We start from the raw sequence: 23,783 nt of genomic DNA on the forward strand, positions 1-23,783 counted from the left end.
TTAGTGTTCTAGACAACAGAAAAGAACTTAGCAGCAGGCTAACTTTTTTGAAGTTGTTTAGAAGTTCAGAAGTTGTTTAGTTCACTTAAGTTCCCACACACAGAAAAGAAATGGTTAAAGTTTTACTGCAGTCAAGATAAGACAGGAGCACTTGAGGAATGTCATTTGTGTTGTTTGAGTCATTATCATATTCCAGGGAGGTGGGAGGAAGGGAGAGAGAGAGAGAGAGAGAGTGAGGTGAAACCAGGTTTTCCGGTGTATTTGAGTCAGTGTGCTCTGGTTGTCTCCGAGCAGGTGAGCGTACTGACGGACCAAGTGGAGGCGCAGGGGGAGAAGATCCGAGATCTGGAAAGCTCCCTGGAGGAGCACCACCACAAACTCCTCTCCACGGAGGAAATGCTACAGCAGGTAAGACACCACCTCTCCTTCGCCCAACACACAGCCAACGCTAACAGAGAAACTGAAAGAGAAATGTCAGGCTTTCACTAAATGAACAGAACAAGTGTTTTTAGTGTGTAGTCTTTGAGAGCAACACTTTTGGAAAGCTGCTATTTTCACATCCCTAGCTTTTGCCGAATTTCATATATCTATACCTGTCCCTCCCGTGAACACACAGTTAGATTTTATCAGTCCGTCTGGTCTGTTAATCTTCTGTCATTTCCTGCCATAATTCTACACGTGGACACATAGAGGGCAGGTGGATTTAAAAGCCATCTGATGGTGCTGGTAGTTTCCATACACCCTGCCTGTAAATGTTCCACAACCAGTTTGTCGGCTATATGTGTTGTATTTTTGTGGATTCTGGGCTACAGAGAACTGCTTGTGTGTGTATATGTGTGTTTGTGTGTGTGTGTGTGTGTAGTTCACACCAGAACTGTCCTCAGACGGTTACTGTTGCACTGGAACATTCTGTGCCACACTGCAGATTTCTTAACGCATTTAAAATGGTCTTGCGCTTGATTAAACAACGTTACCGTATATTTCTGAACATTGGATTGATTTGATTTTTTTTTTCTTTTTAGCTGAGTGCCTCTCCTGTTGTGAAATGTGCTACTTTATGTTTGCCACTGTTACGTAAGCATCGCGAAGACACGTAGTCAGAATAACAAATATTTGTTCATATCAATCTACTTTTTGTTACTGAAGCTCTTAAAGTGTTTTAACGATTTTTTTTTTATCTAATGAAAGAATGAGTGGCTGTTGATGTACTCATTAACAGAGAGGCTGAAAACTGTGTGAATGTGTTTCCGTTTGAATCCTCAGTCCGGTGTTGATTTTAGGTTTAATGATTAATCACACGCAGGGTCTCCTCATCCCTTTTTGTAGCATTTTGCCATTTTAGAGCCACATCTCTCTCTCAACACCATCCAGTTTCATACACACAAACTTGACAGCCAACACACACAACCTCATAGTTGTGTAATGTGTAGTCACTGGGCGTGCTGTGGTCTCACAGCTAGGCTTTGGGCTTCGTTAAGCAGCCGGCTCTAGATTTGATTTAACCGCTCCGCATCACTGGATAAAACTGTAAAACTAAGGTTCGAGGGTCACAAACAAGACGTTCCCTGTAAAGCGACAACGTAACAGCTCAGATTAGGTACTCAGCGCCATCTCTTTAAATCTTGCGTGTGCAGGATTTCTCAGCTGCCATGACGACGCTCATATCTTGAAGGAATGTCAAAGCAGACTGATGGAAATGGAGATACAGCCCCTGTGTCTCTGTGTTCTTCGCCTGACAGGGCAAGTCAACCACATTTCTGTCATCAGGGTTTGCTTTTGTTTTGTTTATTACTCTACAAGCAGAGACTTAACACCAAGGCAGTGGTGTAGGCTACTATGTTACTCTTTTTTTTTCCTGTGACAGTTAATCCAAAAATGTCTAATTTACTACATCTTTAAAAAAAAAACAACAGATGTCGCATGGTGGGTTTTCTCTCTCGCACTCTTAGCCCCGCCCCCTTTTTTGTGATTGATTTTGACTGACACATAGATTACTGGTATGAGTCACTCTGTCAGGCATAGTGCTTTGCCTATTACCCACTCTTAAACATGATCAGCTCCATACAAACTCTTCTTAAACAGAAACTAAAGTGCTGTCTCAGAAAATATGAAGATATTTCCTGGTTGATATCTTAATCGACAGGTTTTTATACTACTTGTTGCTGATAACTACCACGTTCTCTGCTGCTGAGGCATCATTTAAAAACTCATCCCTTTTAAATCCTTCTGGGGTCAGACTTCAGACTTCATTTACGATACAATCTTTAGCTATGGCAAGGATTACAATCTGCGTATAATCCTGACAAAAGCCACAACAATGAAAGAACTGTAAAACTGAACAAATTTCGTCAATGTAATCTGTGAATAAAACAGTTTATATATGTTCAGTTTTCCATGACAGGTTATCTAGCGTAGAGGTCACATCCTGTGTCTTTCTTGTTCACCACATTAACGTAAATAAGAGAGCTTTCAAACAGAACCTTTGTCAAATGTCGGAGACTGAAATAGGGAACTATACTTGTCTGGAAGAGGAACAGAAAGCAGATTTGGGAATTCTTTAAGGGCATGAGCAATGTCTTTCTCCTCTTTTTTTTTTTGTGTCAGAAATCTCATAGTTTACTGTGCGAGCCAGACTTTAAAAATGAATAGTTTGTGAACTACTCTGAGCACGAGCCGTTGGGTTGTAGCTCTGCTGGGACCGCTGAGAGACTTTGAATTTGACTTCTTCTTTCAGGAATGCAAAGCAATTCAGACCCTCCCATCCCCAACACACACACACACACACTCACTCATACCCTCATCTTTCTGCTTCTGTTCCTGCTCTCTCTCACTACGCACAGACACGCACACACACAGACACATACATATATGTTGTAGGAGACAGAGGAAGTAAAAATAGACCTCATTGGTTGTGTATATTTAGCATGGTTTGGCCCCTGTTACTTTGAAAGAGTACTTGTCGACCAGTGAAGCAGGAGTAGGCTGACAGACTGTGTGATTTTTACTGTTGTTGTTTTTTGTGTGTGTGTGTGTGTGTGTGTGGCTTAGGAGCTGCTGAGCCGAACCTCCCTGGAGACAGAGAAACTGGATCTAATGGATGAGGTTTCCTATCTGAAACTGAAGCTTGTGAGCATGGAGGAGGAGCAGAATCACACTGACGGAGAGAATCAGCAGCACAAAGCTGAGGTACTGACTGACTGAGACAGGGAAGGTCTCAGCTTTAAGCTTAACACTCACAACATCAGAATTCCTGATGTCTAAACTCAAGAATATATCAGCCGTGCCTTTGTGTTTTTGGACACGATATTCTGAAAGTGAATGCTAAATGTACTTATACTGTTTGGCAAATCCTGAAAAAAGAAAGAGGGATTTTTAGGAATATATTATGAGACAAGATTATCCAAATGACAGTTTATGAAGGTTCCTGTTGGACAACAGACACTCATATTTTGTGGGGGTTTGATGACATGAATGGTGGTTTTGCAGCCAAAGACTCATAACGGCTAGGTGAGATGTGTCACACTAAAGCCGTCTTTTCTTATTGCCTCTCTTTTTTTATGCATTTCTTCATTTTCCTATGTAAGAACCAAATTGTTCACTTTGAGAAATGAATGTGTTGACTGTGAGAAGGGCCAGATAAAACAGGAATGCTGTTCCCACAGTGGTACACCTCAGTGTCCGGACACACACACACACACACACACACACACATACACTCTCTTTCTAACCCAGATTGTTAAGTGTTGGTCACCTTTGTCGTCCATCTGCTCCCTTTGAAGCTCCACAGACTGCCACGTCTGGAAGCAGCGCAATTATTACTTCTTTACGTCTGTGATCGTACTTACTGGACACACAAATTTTTCTTCATCGCAAGTGCAAATACAACAATGGCTGAAACTCTTTTGTTTATAGAAAAGCACATTTTGAATTGATCACGTTTCGAACAGTCTAACATTTAGCATTGAGATAGCAATTTACAAGTCACAAATTGTCATGAATTATGCACTCTCTCCAAATCAGATAACATGTATTAGAAAGACAGCGATAGAAGCAGCCCTTGGAAGATGGAATGATATTTTCTTTATGGTATTTGTGGCTCCATACACCATACAGAGCTCTTCTGCAGCCAGTGGTCCGAGCTTCTGGCATGTTCCAGTACTCCTGAATGCTCAAGTACATTTCAGTCCCCGTAAAACTCCACAAAGAGAATTTTTTACCAGCCTTATCACTTCCCAGACCACAGTGTGAAGTCATGTAGATATTGATGCTCTGATGTGAAGTTAGGGAAAACTTCTCCTGTTTGAGGTTTTTCATCTTTTTCTGTTGCTTGTATGGGCCCCCCATCCCCCATAACTGAGGCCCACATGATAACTGTGCTGATAATGTCTGAGGCTTGGGTGTAGTGTGAGTATGTAAGATTTCCATAAATAGGCTGATCTAAAATGCAAGATTGCTGGTATTAGTTCCTCCTTTTTTTCTAGCACAATGCGTGTGTGCCCATTAGCTTAGCTCCAGCTAATTTCCGCCCACATTTCCTCATTTCTAAACCGGCAGTGCCACTCTGAGGTAATTATGCTTCCTAAAAAACATGGTGTTAGATGGACATGATAAGAGTTATATGATATATGTTATGTGATGTGTGAAAGGCTGGACTCCTATGGCTTTCCCAGTGGTCTAGCCCTCTCTGTCTACCACAAAGGCATAACCCTGTCAAAAGCTTAGAACAAATACAATTTACTGTTGTGACTGTACACTCGTGTGTGTGTATATAAAAACCCACAGTTCACAAATGCTATTAGACCCCCACCCCCCGACAACAACCACTCACCCATCAGGGCCGATGGCGAATGATAAGCCAAACCGGAAATTACCAGAGACAAAAACAGCACACGGAGGCACATAACACAAGGCGTTGACGGACAGCTCAGAGAACGAGACATGACACTGTATGGAAGCAGTTTCTGTTGGCAGCATCTTTGACAAGCAATCAGCCACACACAAGCATACAGGCCATTCTCACCAAACATTGGACACGGGTGTCATATGCCACAGAAAATAAAACAAGGGCATAAAGTTGTTATATTTTGGGGGTTTTTTTCAGTGGTCTGCAGTGCTAAACACTATTTTAAATGTGTTTCCACGTCTCAGAGCGTTCCTGTGGTCTTCTGAGGAATTTGCCAGAAATTATACAAGAGTTAAAACGAGCTGCTTTTCTGAGGGCTGGGTGCCAAAATCTGGATTTGCCTCTTCCCTGTAAATCCGAGAGAGAGAGAGAGAGAGAGAGAGTAAGAGAGAGAGAGAGAGACCAACCATAACTCTTGGCGTCGTGGTAACCAAGTCCGCCCCGCACTTGTTGTATCGACAAACACTTCTCTCGCAAGTGACAGCTGCGAGTCTCCGTTCAACACAATGGAATGACAGACATTCACTTTGAACATACCACAGGCGTAAAACACTTTCACCGTGGAAATCTCTCCGCCCACAAACGCTCTGGTCCGACGGTTATATATAGGTCAGGAACGTGTGTCTTATCATCAACTTTAAACTTCTAAGGGGAGTATCTAATTTCGTTTCCTCTGCTCTCAAAGTCCTGGCATTTCTGTCAGTGTACCTAAGATTAGCCAGATGAATTATTCACTTTCTCTCATCAGGTGAAATGTAAAGTGTCTGAATAAGAATGAAGCATGAACATACTCGAAGCCCTAACGTCCTGGCTTTGACATCTGCGCTTTTAAAGTGCTTTAGTCTTCGGACCTCGGGACCTTGGGCAGGTTTTAATCCCTGCCTGCATTGAACGTGCCCTGGTCTAAATCCCGAATACCCATGTATTAACCTTGTAAATGAAGAGCTATCATAGCCCATGGGCTCAGTCACTCATCACATGCCTACTTCTGTAACTCGCAAAGTAGGTCACTAACTTCTTTAGCCTGGTCAAGAGGGGCTCTTACGGCATTAAAACAATTGGGCTGATGTCTCCTGTGATGTTTGTGTTTGTAAATCACTTGTACTTCTTCGTGGTTGGATGAGCAGGTTTTTATTCCAGATTTGGTTTTGATGACAGCTGATCTTGGCTTAAACTGTGGATATATATCACTGATTATTGTGTAGAGCCTGGTTGAGGTCAACGTGTACGAAGAAAAATATATATTCTCTTGTGGGTTAATTATGTACAGGGTTTTTTTTCTTTCAGTTATTTTCTAAATTTCTAGTCCAAACTGATTTCGTCTTCCTTATCTCCCTGGTCTTCTGTCTTTTCTCTCCTTATTTCCGTCACTCAGTGTGTGGTTAATCTAATAAGCGAGCTGCAGGAGCAGATGTGCAAATTTCAGCAGGAGATCAACACCCGGATCAGGGAGCAGCGGGCTCTGGAAGGGCAAGGGGATGCTGGAGCCCGCGAGGCCCACGATCAGAGCCCCGACGTGGGCCTGGGAAGCTCTGACGTGGAGGACCACGGCTGCCGCTGTAAAGGAGGAGAGAACGTAGGCAGAAACTATCCCTTAACCAGTGGACACACAGCACGGCCACACCCCATCTCCCTCTCTGCCTCCCTGCTCCCACCCCTACCCCCTTTTTTTCCATAACCATCTTCTTCCCTGCTCTTCCAGAAACCTCCACAGGCACTCAGACTAACAGCCTCTCCTTCCAGTGTATGCGGCATCTTCTGGTGCTGCGGTTTTTAAGAACTTCACATGGTTGCGGTGTTTGTTGTTTACTCTCATGTTCTTAGTTGTTTTTTTTTTTTGGACAGAATAACTTGTTGTGGGAGAGTTCCTGCATGGTGGATGTCCACTAACTCAATGGAAGTTGCCCTTCTAAAATTGTTCAACTTACTTAATTACTTAGACTCCTCTCAAGAGCTTACTGAACACATGTATCAAGATGTAATCAAGATATATCATGATTCTCCTCCAAAAAAAAAAAAGATTATGTCCATAGAAGTGGCATAAAATATGAAATAAATGCCATAATGTCATTTAAAAAATGTGTACATTTGTTCCGTTGTGAGGAGCCTAAGTGATTTTGAGCTGATGTGGGGGTATAGACTGATTGGCTGATTCTTATGCTGTTCCAGGGATGGTCCATAAAAGCTGAGCTTTTTAATGTCCTAACTGCACGGTGTGTGGGAGCTGCCATGGAGAATCAACACTGTGTTTACTTTTAACCATTTCACTCCTTTAAAACCAAACTTTTCTCAGTGTGGGATTTAAGGACACCAGTAACAATGGATTGATGGTCGTTAAGTGCACTGTTTACTCGTTTTTGTTTTCCTTTGTTTTTCTGTTCAGTCCAGTGTTTTCTCTGGGTCTCCAAATCTGGAGTCAAGATTGTACATTATTCAGTTTGCACTGGCTGATTTAAACTGGACAAAGTTCTCAGAACAAGAATTTTTCTTTGTGAAAGGAGCTAGTCTTATGCCCTTAAAAGTCCATGGCAAATCCGTAATTGTTTTTGTTTTTTCTGGTATTAATAGGCTTTGCTGCAAGAACTCCGACTGCTGAAGAGTAAAGTGGACGAGCTGGAGGGAGAAAAGTCCCAGTACGAGAGGAAGCTGAAAGCCACAAAGGTAAAAAAACATAGGACCTTTTTCTCACACACATACACACACAGTCCAAAAAAAAAAGAAAACCCACACGCTTTGAAGCTCTCCTGTCTGCCTCCCTATGTACTAATTATTTCATTTTTTTCGCTAGCTTTTTTTTATGCGAACATTAACCTAAAAAAACAGGTTTTCATTTCAGTGTCCTAAATTTAAATCTGCTCCTTCATCTCGGAGATTGGTTCATGCGTTTGCTTTGTATTTACCAAAAAAAAAAATTTTTCTTTCTGCTTACCATGCATCCTTCTAGCTCTCTCTCTCTTTCTCCCCCTAGCTCTCTATCTCTTATTCACTCCATGTGTGTTACCAGTCGCTAATGACCAAGCTTTCTAGTTTGAAGCTCACTGTGGAGCACACTCAGGTAGAGAGGCACCACTGGGAGGAGCGCTGCCGGACCGCTCAGGTGCCTACTCCCCTTTACCGGGCCTCGCGCCTGCCTGGGAGGGGGGAAGACGTTGGGGCTTTGGGGCCACCGGACGGGAAGCCAAAAAAGGCCGGCTGATGTTAAAAACGACAGGCTTTTGGCTGCCAGTGCGATGGTTCCTTTTCTGGACAATGTCTTCTTCTCCTTAACCATCCTTTTGTCTCCTCCCCCCTTTTTTTTCATTTCTCATCTTCCCTTATCATGTAAACCGCGTTTACATAGAATTCACTCATCCTTTGTGTATGGTCATAAACATCGCTCTGAATATGAAATTTTTTTTTTTCATTAGTAATGCTTCATACCAGTTTTGCCTCTGTGCAGACAACTTCTTGGTTCTTCTTGGTCTACGATTTTGTACCTATACGAAAGTTAGACTTTTAATAAATTGTTTGCATGAAAGTGCAAATGACAAAAACAGCGGTTTTAAAATTTTCAGTATTTGAAAATGCTGTAGGTTAGAGAGGGAGAGGGAGAGGGAGAGGGGAAGGGACAGAAACCTCCTTGATTTTGACTCATTCAGACAGCTCTCTATTACTCTCCAGTGCTTCCAGACCAAGGAACTAATGATACACAATCCCAGCATGCTCCACTGGATATCTGCTATTCAAAGCTTGATTTCTGCACACTCAAGTAGAGCAGGGGAAAATCATGTGTGTGTACTGTCTGCTGCTACAATACAGGACTATGTCTGTCTGTCTCTCAACAGTTTTCATGTCAGGGATGAGTGTGTGTGAGAGAGAGATAAACAGGGTTTGTGTGTGTGTGTGTGTGTGTGTGTGTGTTTGGATGTACATTTGTGTGTCGGGGGTGCTGGGGGAGGTATCCATCTGTCTGTTTCTCCATGTTGTTCATTTGAGAGAGGTGTGTGCATGTGTGTATGTGCGAGAGAAGGAGAGAAAAAAAAACAGAGAGACAGGCTGAGTATGAATGGGTTAGAGTGTGTGTGTGTGTGTGTGTGTGTGTGTGTGTGTGTGTGTGTGCGTGTGTTTGTGTGTGTGTTGCCCAGCATGTTGTCTGAACTCTTCATGACCTCAGTGGACTGCATTTTAGACAGATTAACATGTAGCTCTGAAAACACACACTCTCACTCATGCAGAGTATCATCCTCACTCTGATCTCTCCACACAAACTGTTTAAAACAAGGCTCCCCTAGACTTGTGCAGAGTAAACTTCCTGTTTCTTTTTTCTGCTGATGATCTACCCTCTCCAGCTCCCATCATTCCATCTTTGGGACTACCCCTGTGTATGGTAGAGAGATTGTGTGCATTCATTTTCATACAGTTGCTTTGTCACATTATTTATGCGTCACACTCAGTGAAGTCCCTCAGCCAAATGTTGGAAACCTCTTTTGGTACATTTTTGTGCTTTCCTATCCCGCATGTGTGTGTTGTGCTTTCATCCTGTGTTTACAACCATCAGATCACTGTCTACGCAGTCCAAAGAGGTATTGCTAAAAACAAACAAACATATTAACTTGTGAACTTGAGTGTTCTCATGTCATTCTAACACGCGTGCCACTTTCCTTTTGCAGACAGAGATAGCGGAGTTACAGCAGCTGTTGGCATCTAAAGACGCTGAGATTGAGTGTCTGCAAAGCCAGCTCCTCTCCAGGGGAACACCATCCAATGAGAACTCAGAGAGAGGTAGCTAGCCAAAGTTTGTCTCATTTCAGCTTTGTTGTCATTAACACACTATGGAGTAATTCATCCCTTATTAATCTGAAGTAACTCTTGTATTAACCCCTGTATGAAGTTTGGGTTTGTTTGTTTGGGTTTTTTTTTTTGTTTTTTTTTTTTTGTTTTTTTTAACTTGCGACTCTCTTTCACCTCCCAATAATCGTTCTCCGCTCTGCGGCGCCCCTTGCTGTAGAGGAGGTGTACAAGCGAAAGCTGAAAGACAAACGTAAGCCTTGTCGGATTCTCACGCTGCTCCTTCTTCAAAATCACCTCCATCCGCCCCCACCTCCCCCCTCCCTCCGCAGCACTTCTCAGCTACACCACCTAATCCACCCTGGCATGCTGTCGTGGCTGTCACACCCATCTCATCAGCGTCTGTGTGTCTGTGTGTGTGTGTGCGCGCGCACGTGTGTGTGTGTGTGTGTGTGTGTGTGGGCGGACTGACACATCCCCTCTGTCACACCCTGTAGCACATTCACTGTTTTCTCATGATTTTGTGTGTGAGCTTTGCGTTCATTGCGTAATCTCTTTATGCAAACACTTGGGCCAGTTTATCTGAAGGTGCGTGTCAATGAATGAACTGGGACTTAACACACAAGAAACGTGAATGTATGACTGTTTTTTTGGGGGAGGGTGGGGGAGGGTTAGTACACACACAGTCATTCACTGCCAAATTTCTTAGTTTAGGTAATCTGAATATCTGTATGTTACTCCACAACCCACTAAACTCAATGTAAGATTGGCAGTCATCTCTGTTGACGACTCAAAGTCACTGTAAAACTTTAACCAGACTGTGGTGGAGTACACAGTACACGAGTATTCTGTTATAAACTGTGATGTATTTTGGTAGAAGAAAGATGGATTCAAACCCCCATCCAAGCTTCTGATGATTTGTTGTTAGTTCTGTTGCCACCAGCAGTTTTAATGTGACATGCCCAATGTGACCCATGCGCTGACCTAGCAAATGCTTTGCCTGGCAACCATTCATTTGACATAGACTTAACATGGAGTGTCACTTTATACTTCCACACGGCCATGTGACACATGACTAGCCTGAAACGAAAGAGAAGTGTCGATAAACGAATGGCACTTTTACTGAGTCCCTCAATTGAATGAAGCATGTTGATTCTACCCTGTGACTTTTCGTGATAATGTCAAACCAGAAAGAGAGAGAGAGAGAGTGTGTGTGTGTCCGCACGCACATTTATGCATATCCTTATGTTCCTTTGCTGTCCATATATTCTTCTTTTTCTTTTTAAAGTCATGACAGTTAAACCCTAGAGGATGAAAAACACTTGCATGACTGCTCCGCGTCACAGATGATGCAGATCTGTCCGATCTCCAAACTTACTGTTGTAAACAGTCCAAATTCCTTAACTACATCACACTATACATGTCTTTTTTTTCCCCTTCAGATCTGGAGTTTTTAAGTTTGAAAAGGGGAATGGAATCATTGCTGGCAGCCAATGATGAGAAGGTAATACGCGTGAGCCCGCCCACAGTAGCACACTGACACTGTCAAAATCTGTTTAAAAGTCGTTTAGTTTGTTTATTGCTTGGATTATCTGGGTCAGTTTAAACAAACAACCACTCGTGAGGCCAGAATCTTGTTACGACACTAGAGTTCTTTGCCAATTTGAGAATAGGACTGTAAATTGTTGGTTTTATAGTGATGATCTGATTGGATGTTAGATGTGGTGGTCAGCCTTTTTAGTAGCACTGAGTTTGTGTGTGTGTGTGTGTGTGTGTGTGTGTGTGTGTGTGTTTTACTGTTTCCTCTCATACATCAGGATCGACGTATAGAAGAGCTCTCTGCCCTGCTGGCCCAGTACAAGAAAATGAAAGATGTTTTGGCTTTCTCTCAAGGTAACACACACACACACACACATATGACCACACAGGGCCTTTTAAGGCTCTCTGGAACTACGTGCTGGCCTTTGAGCACTGTGCTCAGTCACTGTATTCAGTCATGCTTTGTGCACATAGTTCATTTACAGCATCCTGTCTTATTTATAGGGGTCTTGTCAGGTTAGAAAAATCTCAGGTTTTTTTTATCAGACAAATCCAGATCTTTGTAAATCAAAGTTTCATCTGGCCTAGGAGCCTTCAGACATGTGTACTCAGGGACAAGGCCGTGCTGCCCTCTCCTGTCTGTGTAGGACGAGCACAAGAGTACAGGGCTGACAAGAACCTCATACCAGAACCAGAACTCGGTTTTAGTCTATGGTTCCATTTTGTTCCTCTTGTGGCATCACCCAGGAAGAGGAAAAATGAAAATGTTTGTGGATGCGACAATAATGGTTTTGTTGGTGTGTGTTGAGGACAATGCTACTACTGTACATCTTTATCTGTAATGACAGACATGTGGATGATCATGCAGATTGCTTTACTCTTGTGTGTGTGTGTGTGTGTGTGTGTGTATGTGTGTGTGTGTGTGTGTGCGCGCTGAGGTTGTCAGTGCTGAATCTGTCAGTGCTGACTCTGTCTGTCTATTTCTGTAATGTGTGTGACGCTCTGTATGGTGTTGTAAGGCTATGTGTGATTAAGTTGTCACTGCTGACTGTGCACCTTTGTGTGTGCACGTGTAAAGGTTGTCAGCATTAACAGTCTGTGCTTATATGTATGTTGATGACTGTCTCTCTCTCTCTCTCTTTGTGCGTGCGTGCCTGTGTGTGTGTGTGTGTGTGTGTGTGTGTGTGTGTGTGTGTGTGTGTGTGTGTAGTGTCGGGAGACAGGCTGTTGTGTGGGAGCAGTGAGGAGGAGCTGTCTAGCATCGGGAAACTGAAAAGCCTCACTCATAAAGCACACTCTGACCTCCTCCGTTCAGAGGTAACAACACACACACACACACCCTCCTCTTCTCACCTCTCCACTCTCCATCATCGCTCAAAGTAACGGGGTGCATCAAAATGCCAGCAAAAAAAAAAAGTTTGTTAACCTGCTTTAGTCATGACATGAAGGAGCATTTGATTTGGCAAAATATTCAGATGACGTGGACTAATACATCAACATCTTAAGTGCTCTAATGGTCTTTAACTGAACCCTCACTCTTTCCCCTGCAGTTCTCTTCCAGAGGCTCCTCCCCTCTCTTCATTAATCCCTCAGGTCTTCCCAAAGAGCTCGAGTCCAGGTGAGTCCGACACGTTACTTCCACTCTGATAACGACGGAGTGAGCTGAGCCTGCTGTTGCCCAGGGCAACTGGGACAGGGGTTTGGGGCTTTGTTCTCATGGGAGGAAGAAAGCAAACGGGCATGAAAACAAAATAAAAATAACAGTCATTCTTCACCATTCACCTCGTCCCCCCGACCTGACTATTCATCCTTAATCCAACTTTGCTCTCTCTATTTTTCTCTTTTCCTCTCTCTCTCTCTCGCTATCTTTTTTTCTCTCTTTCTTTCACTCTGACTGGTGCAGTGTGCAGGCATCCATACAGGCCTCAGTCGTAACCTCTGGCAGCCCTGGCTTCCACAACGGACAATGGTGAGTTGAGTTGGCAAGTGTGTGTGCGCATTTGTGTGTATGTGTTTCTGTTCACATGCTTGTGTGTGTGTGTGTGTGTTAGACAGTCAGGTTTGAGCGACTTTAATTAAGAGAGGCCAATTCAAGTGACTATAAATCTGTCACTCCAATTCCCACCCCACCCCATCCCTCCATTCCTTTACACAAACGGCCCGTGGCGTCACCACTGTCACGTCACATTAACCTCAGTTCCCTCTGCAAGGTAGAGCAGGGCCTCCTCTGAAGCACGGACTCCTCAGTGTTTTCATCTGGTTTAAGCACGTGTTGTTTTCTCTCTCTTGCTTTCTCTCACCCCCCCCCCCTCTCTCTCTCACTCTCTCACTCTCTCGCTCTCACTCTCTCTCTCTCTCTCTCTCTCTCTTTCTCTCTCTTTCTCTCGCTCTCTCTCACTCTCTCTTTAGGGCTCAACCGCGGCTCCTGTCTAGCAGTCTAGAGGAGCTGCAGAGTGGATCTTTACAGAAGGTTTGGATAATCCCACCTCTTGACTGTTTTTCTATTGACTGACCTACTAACACCATCTATTCGTGGACAGGTCTTTTCAGCATGCAGCCGCTGATTCTGACAATCACGTATGACTTTTACAGTGTAACAGCGCAGGGATTCACTAATACATTTTAAGATAACTCTACATGTGAGAATTCAGTGTGTAGTTTATTCTTATCTGGCCCATGCAAACCCAGTCTGAGAAAATACCGTTTAGACCACTTCACTAGGCTGTTGTTTTGCTAACACCACTCCCTGGAATGTTTTTGACAAGGAAGTTGAGTTGTAGCCTGCCCCCAACATACCTCATTCGGCTTGACCAGTAATCCTTGATGAGTGAGGTCTGTTGGCACTGGCTTACAGAGAGGTGCTGTGTCAGAGGTCTTTGAGACTGGAGTTAGGAAATGCAGATTTAGATATTATTCTCTCATGAGTAAAATTTAAATTCTTTTTCTTTTTCTGCTTTTTTTCTACTCATGTTTAACTCAATCCACTTTGTATATTCTCTCTTCACACTAACTCTTTGTGTCTTTGTGTGTGTGTGTGTGTGTGTGTTTTCTCTGGCATTGTCTTCTCTAAAGCATGTAATGGGGCAACCGGTAGAACCTGATCCTGAGGTACTAGGACTAAATAATCCTAATATTAACCTTTAACCTTAAACATTAAACTAACATTCAGGAAACACGACCGTCACTGACTCAGCCACGTGTGCTTTACACATTACATTTCCCTCACTACCTTTACCTTTTCATGTGGATTCTTGGATTCAGGAGAATTACCAAAAACAATTACGTCAGATAGCTCATTTTGGGGAAGAAATGCATGAATGTATTTTACATAGAAACAAAATACCTTCCTCTGGTTCCTCTAGCTGTATCATGTTCCCCCTCCCCCTTCACAGAATCGCCACATGGATAACAGCAAATATCAGACCCTGCCAGGAAAGTTTTCTCGTTCGGAGCAGAACGGAGAGAGAGAGAAATATTCGTCTCCTCTGCAGCTGTCCCCTGATGAAAGTGAAGACAGTGAATTCAACCTCAGTGAGTGTCCCTCTCTTTACTTGACTTAAAACTCCTCAGTGAAACACTACCAGGATATCCAGTTTCTGCTGGGTTTTTTTATACGTGTCCTCACGTCTGCCCTCAGATGCGGATTTGAAATTTTATTCCAGACCTCTTCTGTCTTTCCTGGATATAATGTACACTCTGGGAACAGATTCATATACATACATTGTGTGTTTATACATACACATAATTCATTTCTTTCAGAATTTTCTTTTGTCTCTAATATTGGTCAGTGTTCTTTATGGGGCTTTTCACCTTCCCTGTAACATGTATAATTATTCCCACATAACTCTTGACACACACTTATGCACGCAGACACACACACACACACACACACACATACACACCAAAGCCTGAAAGTTAGGACTCAAATTTCTACATGCATAGCTGCCTTGCCTGTGCCTTAATAATCCTTTTTCCTAACACTTGTGTGTCTTTGCATGTATTACTCTCTCTGTCTCTCTCTCTCTCTCTCTCTCTCTCTCTCTCTCTGGCTGTCTTTAACGCTGTGCTCTCTCCTGTACTCTCACTCTCTTGCTTGCGGCTGTCTGAAGATCGCTGTAGGAGTGCCAGTGCTCCGGCTTTAGGTAGTGTGCTGATGCCTCACGCTCCTTTTATGTCAGAGCTAAAGGATTAAAGTTGCACTCCTCTCCTCCGCTCAGGAGCAAAGGACCCTGCTTCTTACAGCTCCGAGGGCTGCAAAACGCAGCGCAGATTATGCCTGTATCACACACATCCGCTGCTTTCTTATACACACACACACACTCACACTCACACACTGAAGCCTAAATTAGATTTGAACTTCTTCATGCACAGCTGCTTTGCAGGCTTAACTTGGCGTCGTGTGAGGTAACGGAATTGCGTGCAGTGAGAGAGTTCATGCTGACAAACCAAACCATCATCAGTAAACAAAAGAAAATAAACCTTGACTTCAAATTTGGCCAAAACCGTGTTTCACTTTTTTAATGGTCACATTCCATGATGTTTCCTGTTGCTCAGTGGACAGGTCCATTCATGTCCCCAATTGAACACCCGTCCCCTTTAAAAACCTTAGCACTCCATCCCCAGTACACATCCTGAGATTCTTAAAACTCCGTTATACAGTTAAGGATTCTGTCTCCTTTATAAACCTTAGGACACTGTCCACTGCTGGGGCTTTGTGCAATATAGACTTCAGGAATCTTAAAAAAAAATTGGGTATGGGAGTTATCTATTCACTGTTCATTTGCATGTGTATGTAGATTATGTCAGGTCCCATAAGTTGTTAAAATGATCTTAGTTCAATTTTGTTACTTTATGCTAACACAAAACAGTGGCTCCAAACCACTGTGAAAATGACTTATGAATCTGTGAACTTCTCAGTGAATATCAGATTGATTCTGCTTTCCAAACTCCATCCATAGCATACGATTTAATATATAACTAATATGCATGCAATCGTACAGCCGCCTAATACACTATTGTTTTACACTGTTTTCTGCTCTGTTGGTTATTTTGACATTGAATCAAAGGACAGTTGTTTAGATGGAATGTTTTCTCTATACAAGCTAAACAGATGTCCTGTGTAAAATCCCTTATCTAAAGGTCATGTAATATTCTTTGTGCTTTGTTGCCCCATCCCACTCTTCTTGCATGACCAAACTTTTGGCACAGGATCTCGGGGGAAAAATGATCTCTTTCCAAGCGGTGGGTATAGCTGAACTGTCACATGGATCAGACATCATGGAGGGGTACCTTTGCATGACTGAATAATCTGACCGATTTTTTGTTTGTTTGTTTGTTTGTTTGTTTATTTCTCTCCTGCTCAGGGAAAAGCGAGAGAACAGATGACTCCACGATGTCTGATCTTTCCCCCATGTCCTCTGGGGTTGACTCCGGTCAGCAGTCCCCTGTCTCTCCAGAGAATAAGAAGAACCAGAAGGGTATCCGAAAATTATGGGGAAAGTGAGTACTGAACCACAGCGTTTCAACCATCCTCCTCTTCCAACCTCACCTCCCGTTGCCAGTTGTAATTCCAAAGGATTCTACAATGAGGGGACAGGACAGGGTTGTTATGGAGATGAGTATCATGTGCACCAAAAAAACGTCTTGACAGAACATACCCCAAGATTTCACTTCCATCACAGTGGCTGCCTTCCCGTAAATCAAAGATCATCATCTGATTCTATGAGGCTTTAAGGTGTATCTGCAGACCAATGGAGGGTGATCGTCCAGCCTAGACCGAGAACACCCAGAAATGACAGTTAATGACCAAGAGTCAAACACGTTGTCTGTCTGTTTACTCCACTCTGTCTCCAGGATAAGGAGGACTCAGTCAGGCAGTCTACCCGCAGATAACCCTGATGCCGCAGAGTTCAGGCGGGGAGGCCTCAGAGCGACGGCCGGGCCCAGGCTGGCACGAGTGGGCGACACCGGGGGCTCGGCACGGTACGGACACGTCATTACATGTCAAACACATATGTTATCCACAGCCTGTCGGCCTAGCTGCACTGTGTTATTAAGACAGAGGTTACAAAGAGGATCAATTAGTTCAGCCAAGGCAGAAGAACACTCTAATACTGTCGTCATGGTAACATGCAAGAATGTGCATACTGTCAAAACGGTATGTGCTTTTGAGAGGATTGCAGAGATTATATAATAATTCCTTTAATGATAAAAAAATATCAATGACTTGTCCCCTTCCAGTACAGAGATTTAACTCTAGAGTCATTGTATTCAATGATTGGATTGTTCTTTGGATTCTGCACTGAAGTTGTTCTTCTTTTTCCTTCCAGAGATGCCAACACATCCTTCACTAAGTGGACAACAGAGCAAGTGTGTAACTGGCTGGAGGACTATGGACTGGGCCAGTATGGGCCTCTGGCCAGACAGTGGGTCACCAGTGGACAGACTCTCCTCTCTGCCTCCCCACAGGACCTAGAGAAGGTATAGTCTGAACGCAGAGAAGAGACCTACACTTTGCTTAGTTGATCAGTCTCCATTCCAGTTCTAAAAATTTCCTCTAAATCATCTAGGACTAATCAGAGCTTAAAAATGTTCACTCAGTGTAGGTCACTGTTTTGGAGGTAAAATTACTTGAACATTATGTAAAGCCTCAATGCACCTCTGCAACAAAACTCCAGTTTAATGGAAAGTATTCCCCAGAAATGGTTTGGTTCAATTTGGGAACAGAACTGCATTTGCCACATTCTGGGAGCCTCTCCAAAGACCTCAGATTGTTAGCAGGTTACATAAGAATTCAGAAATTATGTAGCTTTATTGAGCCATTTAATTTTACAAATCTGTGAAGAATAAAAGAGCAAACTTATGAAACTAATTTTCTTAAAGCTCAAACTCTCTTTTTTATTATTATTATTCATTTAACTGGAAGATACTTTACAGCCTGCTGATTAATCTACTCAACACCTGGCTGCTGTTCTCTGATGATCTGGTTATGCCTCTCACATGTCCTTTCTGAAGCTGCCCCTCAAAAACAATTGTTTGGCTCAGTCTGTCAGTCACTCAGTCCCCAGCAATTATCGTTCAGGTTCTACCTGTCAGTTCACCTTTAATTCTGGTAGCATGCACCATAATGCTGTTTGAATTGCTAATTATCTCTGCCCTCAGCCCCATCGGTTTAGATAAAAAGCTCCCGTCTGTCTAACGTTTCAAAAAGCTGTCACACTGACATGAAAAGGTTCTCTCCCTCAAAAACATTCATGATGTTGTGACAGTCTGTCGAAAAAGTCACGTCTGGGTGTTGGATGTTTTTATCTATTCACTCATCTAAGTATGACTGACACCAAAAGCCATCGTCCACAGTTAGCAGGTGTACGGTGTATGATCTCTGAATTATTGTTTTTCTGTTTTTGTTGTTATTTTTTCTTTTTTAATCGTGTCAGGAGCTTGGGATGAAGCATCCATTACACAGGAAGAAACTGCAGCTGGCTCTACGTTCTTTTACGACCAAACTGATCGAGAAGTCTTCTGAACTGGACTATGTCTGGGTCACTCGTATGTATTTTCTCATTCCAAACATCCCTTTTAAAATCATCAGTCAACGTCTCTGATTTGTTTAGATATCTACTGGCTCTAAAAAGTTTTAACTGTTAAAATGACCATGGCCAGTGTACAAGAGCACATAAAAGTTTCATATGCATATAAAGTCATTACCAGTTTGTCCAATAAGTATGCTCCAGTCCATTCACTGGATGAATCATGCCAACAGAACTGCACTTTAATACAGTGTCATCTTTCATAATCCATAAAACACTTTTACTCTGGACTTTTTTTTTTAATGTGTGCATTATGAGTTTATTTATATTAGGTTTTTGAACAACATGACATATTTTAACCTTCAGGGTGGCTTGATGACATTGGATTACCTCAGTACAAAGATCAGTTTAATGAAGCAAGGGTTGATGGGAGAATGCTGCAGTACTTAACAGTGGTAAGACAGCTATGTATGCTAATCCAAGAGCAGTGTAATACCATAGTTCATTTTACATACATGTATATATGTAATATGTTCCATAGGTTTTGATATTCATGTAGTCCTATCATCATGGTAAGGCTAATGTGAGTTTTGCTGTGTTTTTAATGCGTGTGTATTTAGAATGATCTCCTGTTCCTGAAAGTAACGAGCCAGCTCCATCACCTCAGCATTAAATGTGCCATCCATGTGCTACATGTGAATAAGTTCAACCCCAACTGCCTGAGGAGACGGCCAGGGGACGAGGTATGAGGGGAAGTTTCAAATGGAGTTTGTGTGTGTGTGTGTGTGTGTGTGTGTGTTTTTTTTGTGTGTTAATGTGTTACATATTTGTCTACGAAGAAGATGAGATCATTCTATCTTGTCTACAGAACAAGACATCACCCTCAGAGGTGGTGCAGTGGTCTAACCACCGCGTGATGGAGTGGCTACGCTCTGTGGACCTGGCAGAGTATGCACCCAACCTCAGGGGCAGTGGAGTACATGGGGGACTCATAGTGAGTGACAGACACCAGATCAATCTCCACCCACAACTACAGCTAAGATAGTGACATAGTGAAGGAGTGAAGGTCATGGAAATCTTAACATGGACACACACTAACATTGCAGTGGCCTTGATGATCTTACAGAGAATTTTCCTTCAAATGTCTCTGCTGTACTCAAAACAGAGGCTTTTGAAATCTACAGATTTCTCAGGGTTTAATCCAACATTGTGCAAACAAATGCATTGCTGTGGCATGTGTGTCCTTGACAAGTCTTCATTACTGAATATGCATTGTAACCTTGACAGAAATGATCAGAGATTAAATCACACAACGTGTTGTCACATTATCGTCCGATATATCAAAACACACATTCTTGTTTGCTTGCTGGATCTTTATGTTTGTGTGTGTGTGTGTGTGTGTTTGTTTGGGGTTTTTTTGGGGGGTTTTTTCTTTCTTTTTTTTTTTTTTTTTGTTTGTAGATTCTGGAGCCACGCTTCAATTCAGACACCATGGCAATGCTCCTGAACATTCCGCCACAAAAGACGCTCCTCCGTCGTCACCTGGCAACCAACTTCAGCTCTCTGGTGGGCATGCAGGCACAGCAGGAAAAGAGAGAGTACATGGAGTCGGCAGGTTACACTCCCTTAACAACCACAGCCAAAGTCCGGGTACGAGCTCCCCTCAAATGGTTTAAGTTTCCGGGAATATTCCACAGCAGCGGGGCTTCCGTGTGATAAGTCCCTGCGTTTTCTGCAGTTTGATTCTTCATCCAATCCCCTTCTCTCTTGCTGAGAGAGAACACCTTAAGTCTCTCTGTGACTAATATCTCTGACCTGCTTAAGCGTAAAGCCTTCCACGTCCTCCACCCTGATGCATTGTATGTGCAAGCTACGCCTCTCGGCTCTCGCGCAGCAGGGTTGCCTTTTTTTTTCCTTTTTCTCGGGCGAAGCCAGCAAAAGAAGAGAAAATGTGCTGAGAGGCTATTGTAAGATAACGTAATCGCCTAAGTCAGCAGCACAAAGCTTACAGAAAATGTATATTTACAGCACTGTCCACTGTCAGACTGCATTTCATTTCTACTGAGAGTAAAGAGTGAGACTGTGTGTATAATTCAATAACTGAGCAGAGGAATGATGTTTTTTCTCATGTGGTATATCTCTCAGTGATGAGTGCTCTCCCTTTCAGGAGAACAGCAATGAACAGTTCAGTTACTTCAGTATTCAGTGATTTATAGAAGCCTTGTCCTCATAATATTGTACTTGTCTTGGACAATAAACCTTTAGTTTAAGAAAAATAAGTTCACTTCGCAAACTAACTGTACTCTCCTGCTCTCTCTTCCAGCCCAGAAAACTGGGTTTCACCAACTTCAGCCACCTGAGGCGGAAGAAGGCGGACGACTCCACCGACTACATCTGTCCTCTGGAGGCGTCCCAGGCCCAGGCTCTGGTGAACGGCGCCCACCGGCCCTACGCTGGGTTCAGGGGCCTCAGCCCAATCTTTGACAGGGACCCCGAGAGGCGTGGGGAGCAGGTGGGGCCACAGACCTGATGCCTTTGCTAGCCAACCATCATCACTTCCGCTTGCAGCCAATAACCCCTCCAACCCCTGACCCCCCCTCACCCTCGCGCTCCCTCCTCCCCCATCCAACACCGCCCGAGCCAAACCACACTCGCGCCATTCCTTCCCTCCTCCTCCTCCTCCTCCATCATCTAATACCCAGCATCCCTCACTCATGGGCATGAGACAGCAGTGAGAACGCAAAAAAGACGGACTTGTGAGGCCATGTTTGGACATTTGCAGAGCCACTTAAAGGATCCAAGAGTATGGTACCCTCGTTGTGATGTTACCTCCCAAAGACAAAAGGGTCGTGCCACTATTGACTAAAATGGAACATTTATGTGGAATTTCCAGGCAATACACATTATAATTAGCTTCGAGGTTATTTATCTTTTTTTTTTTTCTTTACCCATTCTTGCTGTTTGAGAAAACAGTGCTCTAGAGAAATTTGTGCAATATTTGCACTTTTTAGTGATATATATATTTAATATTTAATGTTGGTGAATTACAAGTATATGTGTTTAAAATGTGATTTTTTAACAGTTTTGCATTTGTGCACATTTTGACTGAATGCAGATAATCTACACTGTTATTTTCATACAGTATAACATATTATTTTTATAGTTAGATGTGATGCTTCGATAAAAGAAGCATTTTTATTCTATTGTAATTGATTTTAAGGTATAAAAATTCAATGCATCACTATAATATAACACTGATCAATAAACCTCGTAAATCACTGTGACAATGTGCTTTCTTCAGTTTTGTAAAAAAAAAAAAAAAAGCGATTTGAAGTTTTCTCACAGAGGCTGGTGGTTTATATGCTAAACTGTGACATATTTCACTAGACTTTCAAACCATAATTACAGAAGGTTTACACTTTGTTGTTTCTTTCTTTCTTTCTTTCTTTCAATGGTTATGATTATATACCATGATGATTATGGTTATATACCATCATTGAATCAGAATCTACTGAACAAATACATTTGTCAAGTATAGACGGCAGACACTGCATGAATAATCTCATTCATTAACCTGCTCTCATCCGCACCTCCGCCAATCCCAAAACCACCAATACTAAACATGGTGCATGTAGAGTCGCTCTCTCATGTGCCTTGGGGGAAGCGTGCAAATCCATGTATATTTATATACATATATAATATATTAATATTCATCCCAAAACGTTTGCATCTCAGTGCCTAATGCTGGCTTAATTGTAGCCCAACCATCCCCTGCTTGTGTTTAAATCAATTTGGCATACTGTCAACATTTTGAAACATGATTATATTACGTCAGTGACGTTGGCTCTCCTGCTAACAATGCGGCCTGAGGGACTGTTTGAAAATTGGCTTTTGCAGAGGCTTGTAAGTGATGGAACGGCACTGCAGATCGAAGCTCTATCAGAGGGAATTAACAACCTCACTGTAAGTGGATTTTTACAGTTTGCCATGGTTTCGATTCTCAAACTATGTTTTACCAATTAATCACTAATTCACAAACCTGCTAATGGTGTATCTCTGTCCCTTAGTCCACATCCTACTTGCGTCAATGTATTACTGTCACGTACCACGATGTGAGCTGTTTCCCGATTCAAATGTTCATTCGCATAAGCAAACAAGAGACATTCGCATAACTCAACAAAGCGCAGAATCTTTTTTAGATTGACAGGCCAGCGGTTTGTATTTTATGTGGGCTGCAAATTGACAGCGAGTTTACAGTGAACTCTTAAAACCGCTAAAGTTAAAAAAGAAAAAGAAAAAAAATTAAAGTTTTTGTGGTCCCAGACACCTCTGAAGCTATGAATGATATGAAGCTGCGGATATACAGGTGACGACTCTACAAGCTAAAAAAACGCAGCCAAATATTGAGCTGAGCTAACCCAAGCTAACACAGCTCATGCGGCCCTTTTCGCTTCCAGTACCTGCTGAGCAGAGACGAGTTGCTGAGGGGAATGAGACGGAGCCAGACCGCCATGGTGTGAAGCAACAACCGCTGCCAATGCTGTTAACCTGGCAAAAAGCCCCGCGCCTGCCCCACTCGCCTGACTTAACCTGCAAGACGATCCAGCAGTCCCTCCTCTACGACATAACCTCAGAGACTTATAGCATCAGCGCATAACGTTTACCTGCTACTTACAGTGGGTCTGCATCCCAGCCCCACAGCCATGTCAATTCCTTATCTATGTAGCATTTCTCACTTTCCCGTTTTGTGGTGTTTGACACTCGTGTGGTTGATTTAGTCCCTTGATTCAAATTTGAATGACGAAATATTTTTGACAGCTGTATTTTGGTGATGAAATACTGTATATGAATAGGAACTATAACAGATCTGTATCAAAGATGCAATTTAAATCTATGAAGCATGACTTTCACTTCCAGATAGCTTGAAGTTTTTCTATTATTTAAATGCTGCAGTATATATCAGCAGAACATGTATATTTTCCTAAGCGTATTTTTTCATTTATTCACATACTACAATAAGGAGTTTTCACACAAATCTAATGTGA

General features: G+C 42.7%; 1 protein-coding gene across 1 annotated transcript in view; it reads left to right on the forward strand.

Annotated features, from left to right (window-relative positions):
* ppfibp2b (PPFIA binding protein 2b) overlaps positions 1 to 21,785 on the forward strand; it is a 44,667-nt gene extending 22,882 nt beyond the window's left edge. Inside the window, exons 6-29 of the mRNA XM_030790712.1 lie at positions 295 to 408; positions 3,049 to 3,186; positions 6,279 to 6,479; positions 7,472 to 7,564; positions 9,553 to 9,664; positions 9,891 to 9,923; positions 11,113 to 11,174; positions 11,488 to 11,563; positions 12,420 to 12,526; positions 12,760 to 12,827; positions 13,113 to 13,178; positions 13,619 to 13,679; positions 14,282 to 14,317; positions 14,602 to 14,740; positions 16,418 to 16,450; positions 16,573 to 16,708; positions 17,063 to 17,191; positions 17,539 to 17,689; positions 18,646 to 18,757; positions 19,105 to 19,193; positions 19,359 to 19,481; positions 19,607 to 19,732; positions 20,200 to 20,388; positions 21,062 to 21,785. Of these exons, the coding sequence (XP_030646572.1) occupies positions 295 to 408; positions 3,049 to 3,186; positions 6,279 to 6,479; positions 7,472 to 7,564; positions 9,553 to 9,664; positions 9,891 to 9,923; positions 11,113 to 11,174; positions 11,488 to 11,563; positions 12,420 to 12,526; positions 12,760 to 12,827; positions 13,113 to 13,178; positions 13,619 to 13,679; positions 14,282 to 14,317; positions 14,602 to 14,740; positions 16,418 to 16,450; positions 16,573 to 16,708; positions 17,063 to 17,191; positions 17,539 to 17,689; positions 18,646 to 18,757; positions 19,105 to 19,193; positions 19,359 to 19,481; positions 19,607 to 19,732; positions 20,200 to 20,388; positions 21,062 to 21,268 (2,601 nt within the window). The 3' untranslated portion in view covers positions 21,269 to 21,785. The remainder of the gene's footprint in view (positions 1 to 294; positions 409 to 3,048; positions 3,187 to 6,278; positions 6,480 to 7,471; positions 7,565 to 9,552; positions 9,665 to 9,890; positions 9,924 to 11,112; positions 11,175 to 11,487; positions 11,564 to 12,419; positions 12,527 to 12,759; positions 12,828 to 13,112; positions 13,179 to 13,618; positions 13,680 to 14,281; positions 14,318 to 14,601; positions 14,741 to 16,417; positions 16,451 to 16,572; positions 16,709 to 17,062; positions 17,192 to 17,538; positions 17,690 to 18,645; positions 18,758 to 19,104; positions 19,194 to 19,358; positions 19,482 to 19,606; positions 19,733 to 20,199; positions 20,389 to 21,061) is intronic.
* Positions 21,786 to 23,783: the final 1,998 nt, after the last annotated feature.

Source organism: Chanos chanos, chromosome 1 (assembly GCF_902362185.1).
Source record: "Chanos chanos chromosome 1, fChaCha1.1, whole genome shotgun sequence".
In the NCBI taxonomy this organism is placed as follows: domain Eukaryota; kingdom Metazoa; phylum Chordata; class Actinopteri; order Gonorynchiformes; family Chanidae; genus Chanos; species Chanos chanos.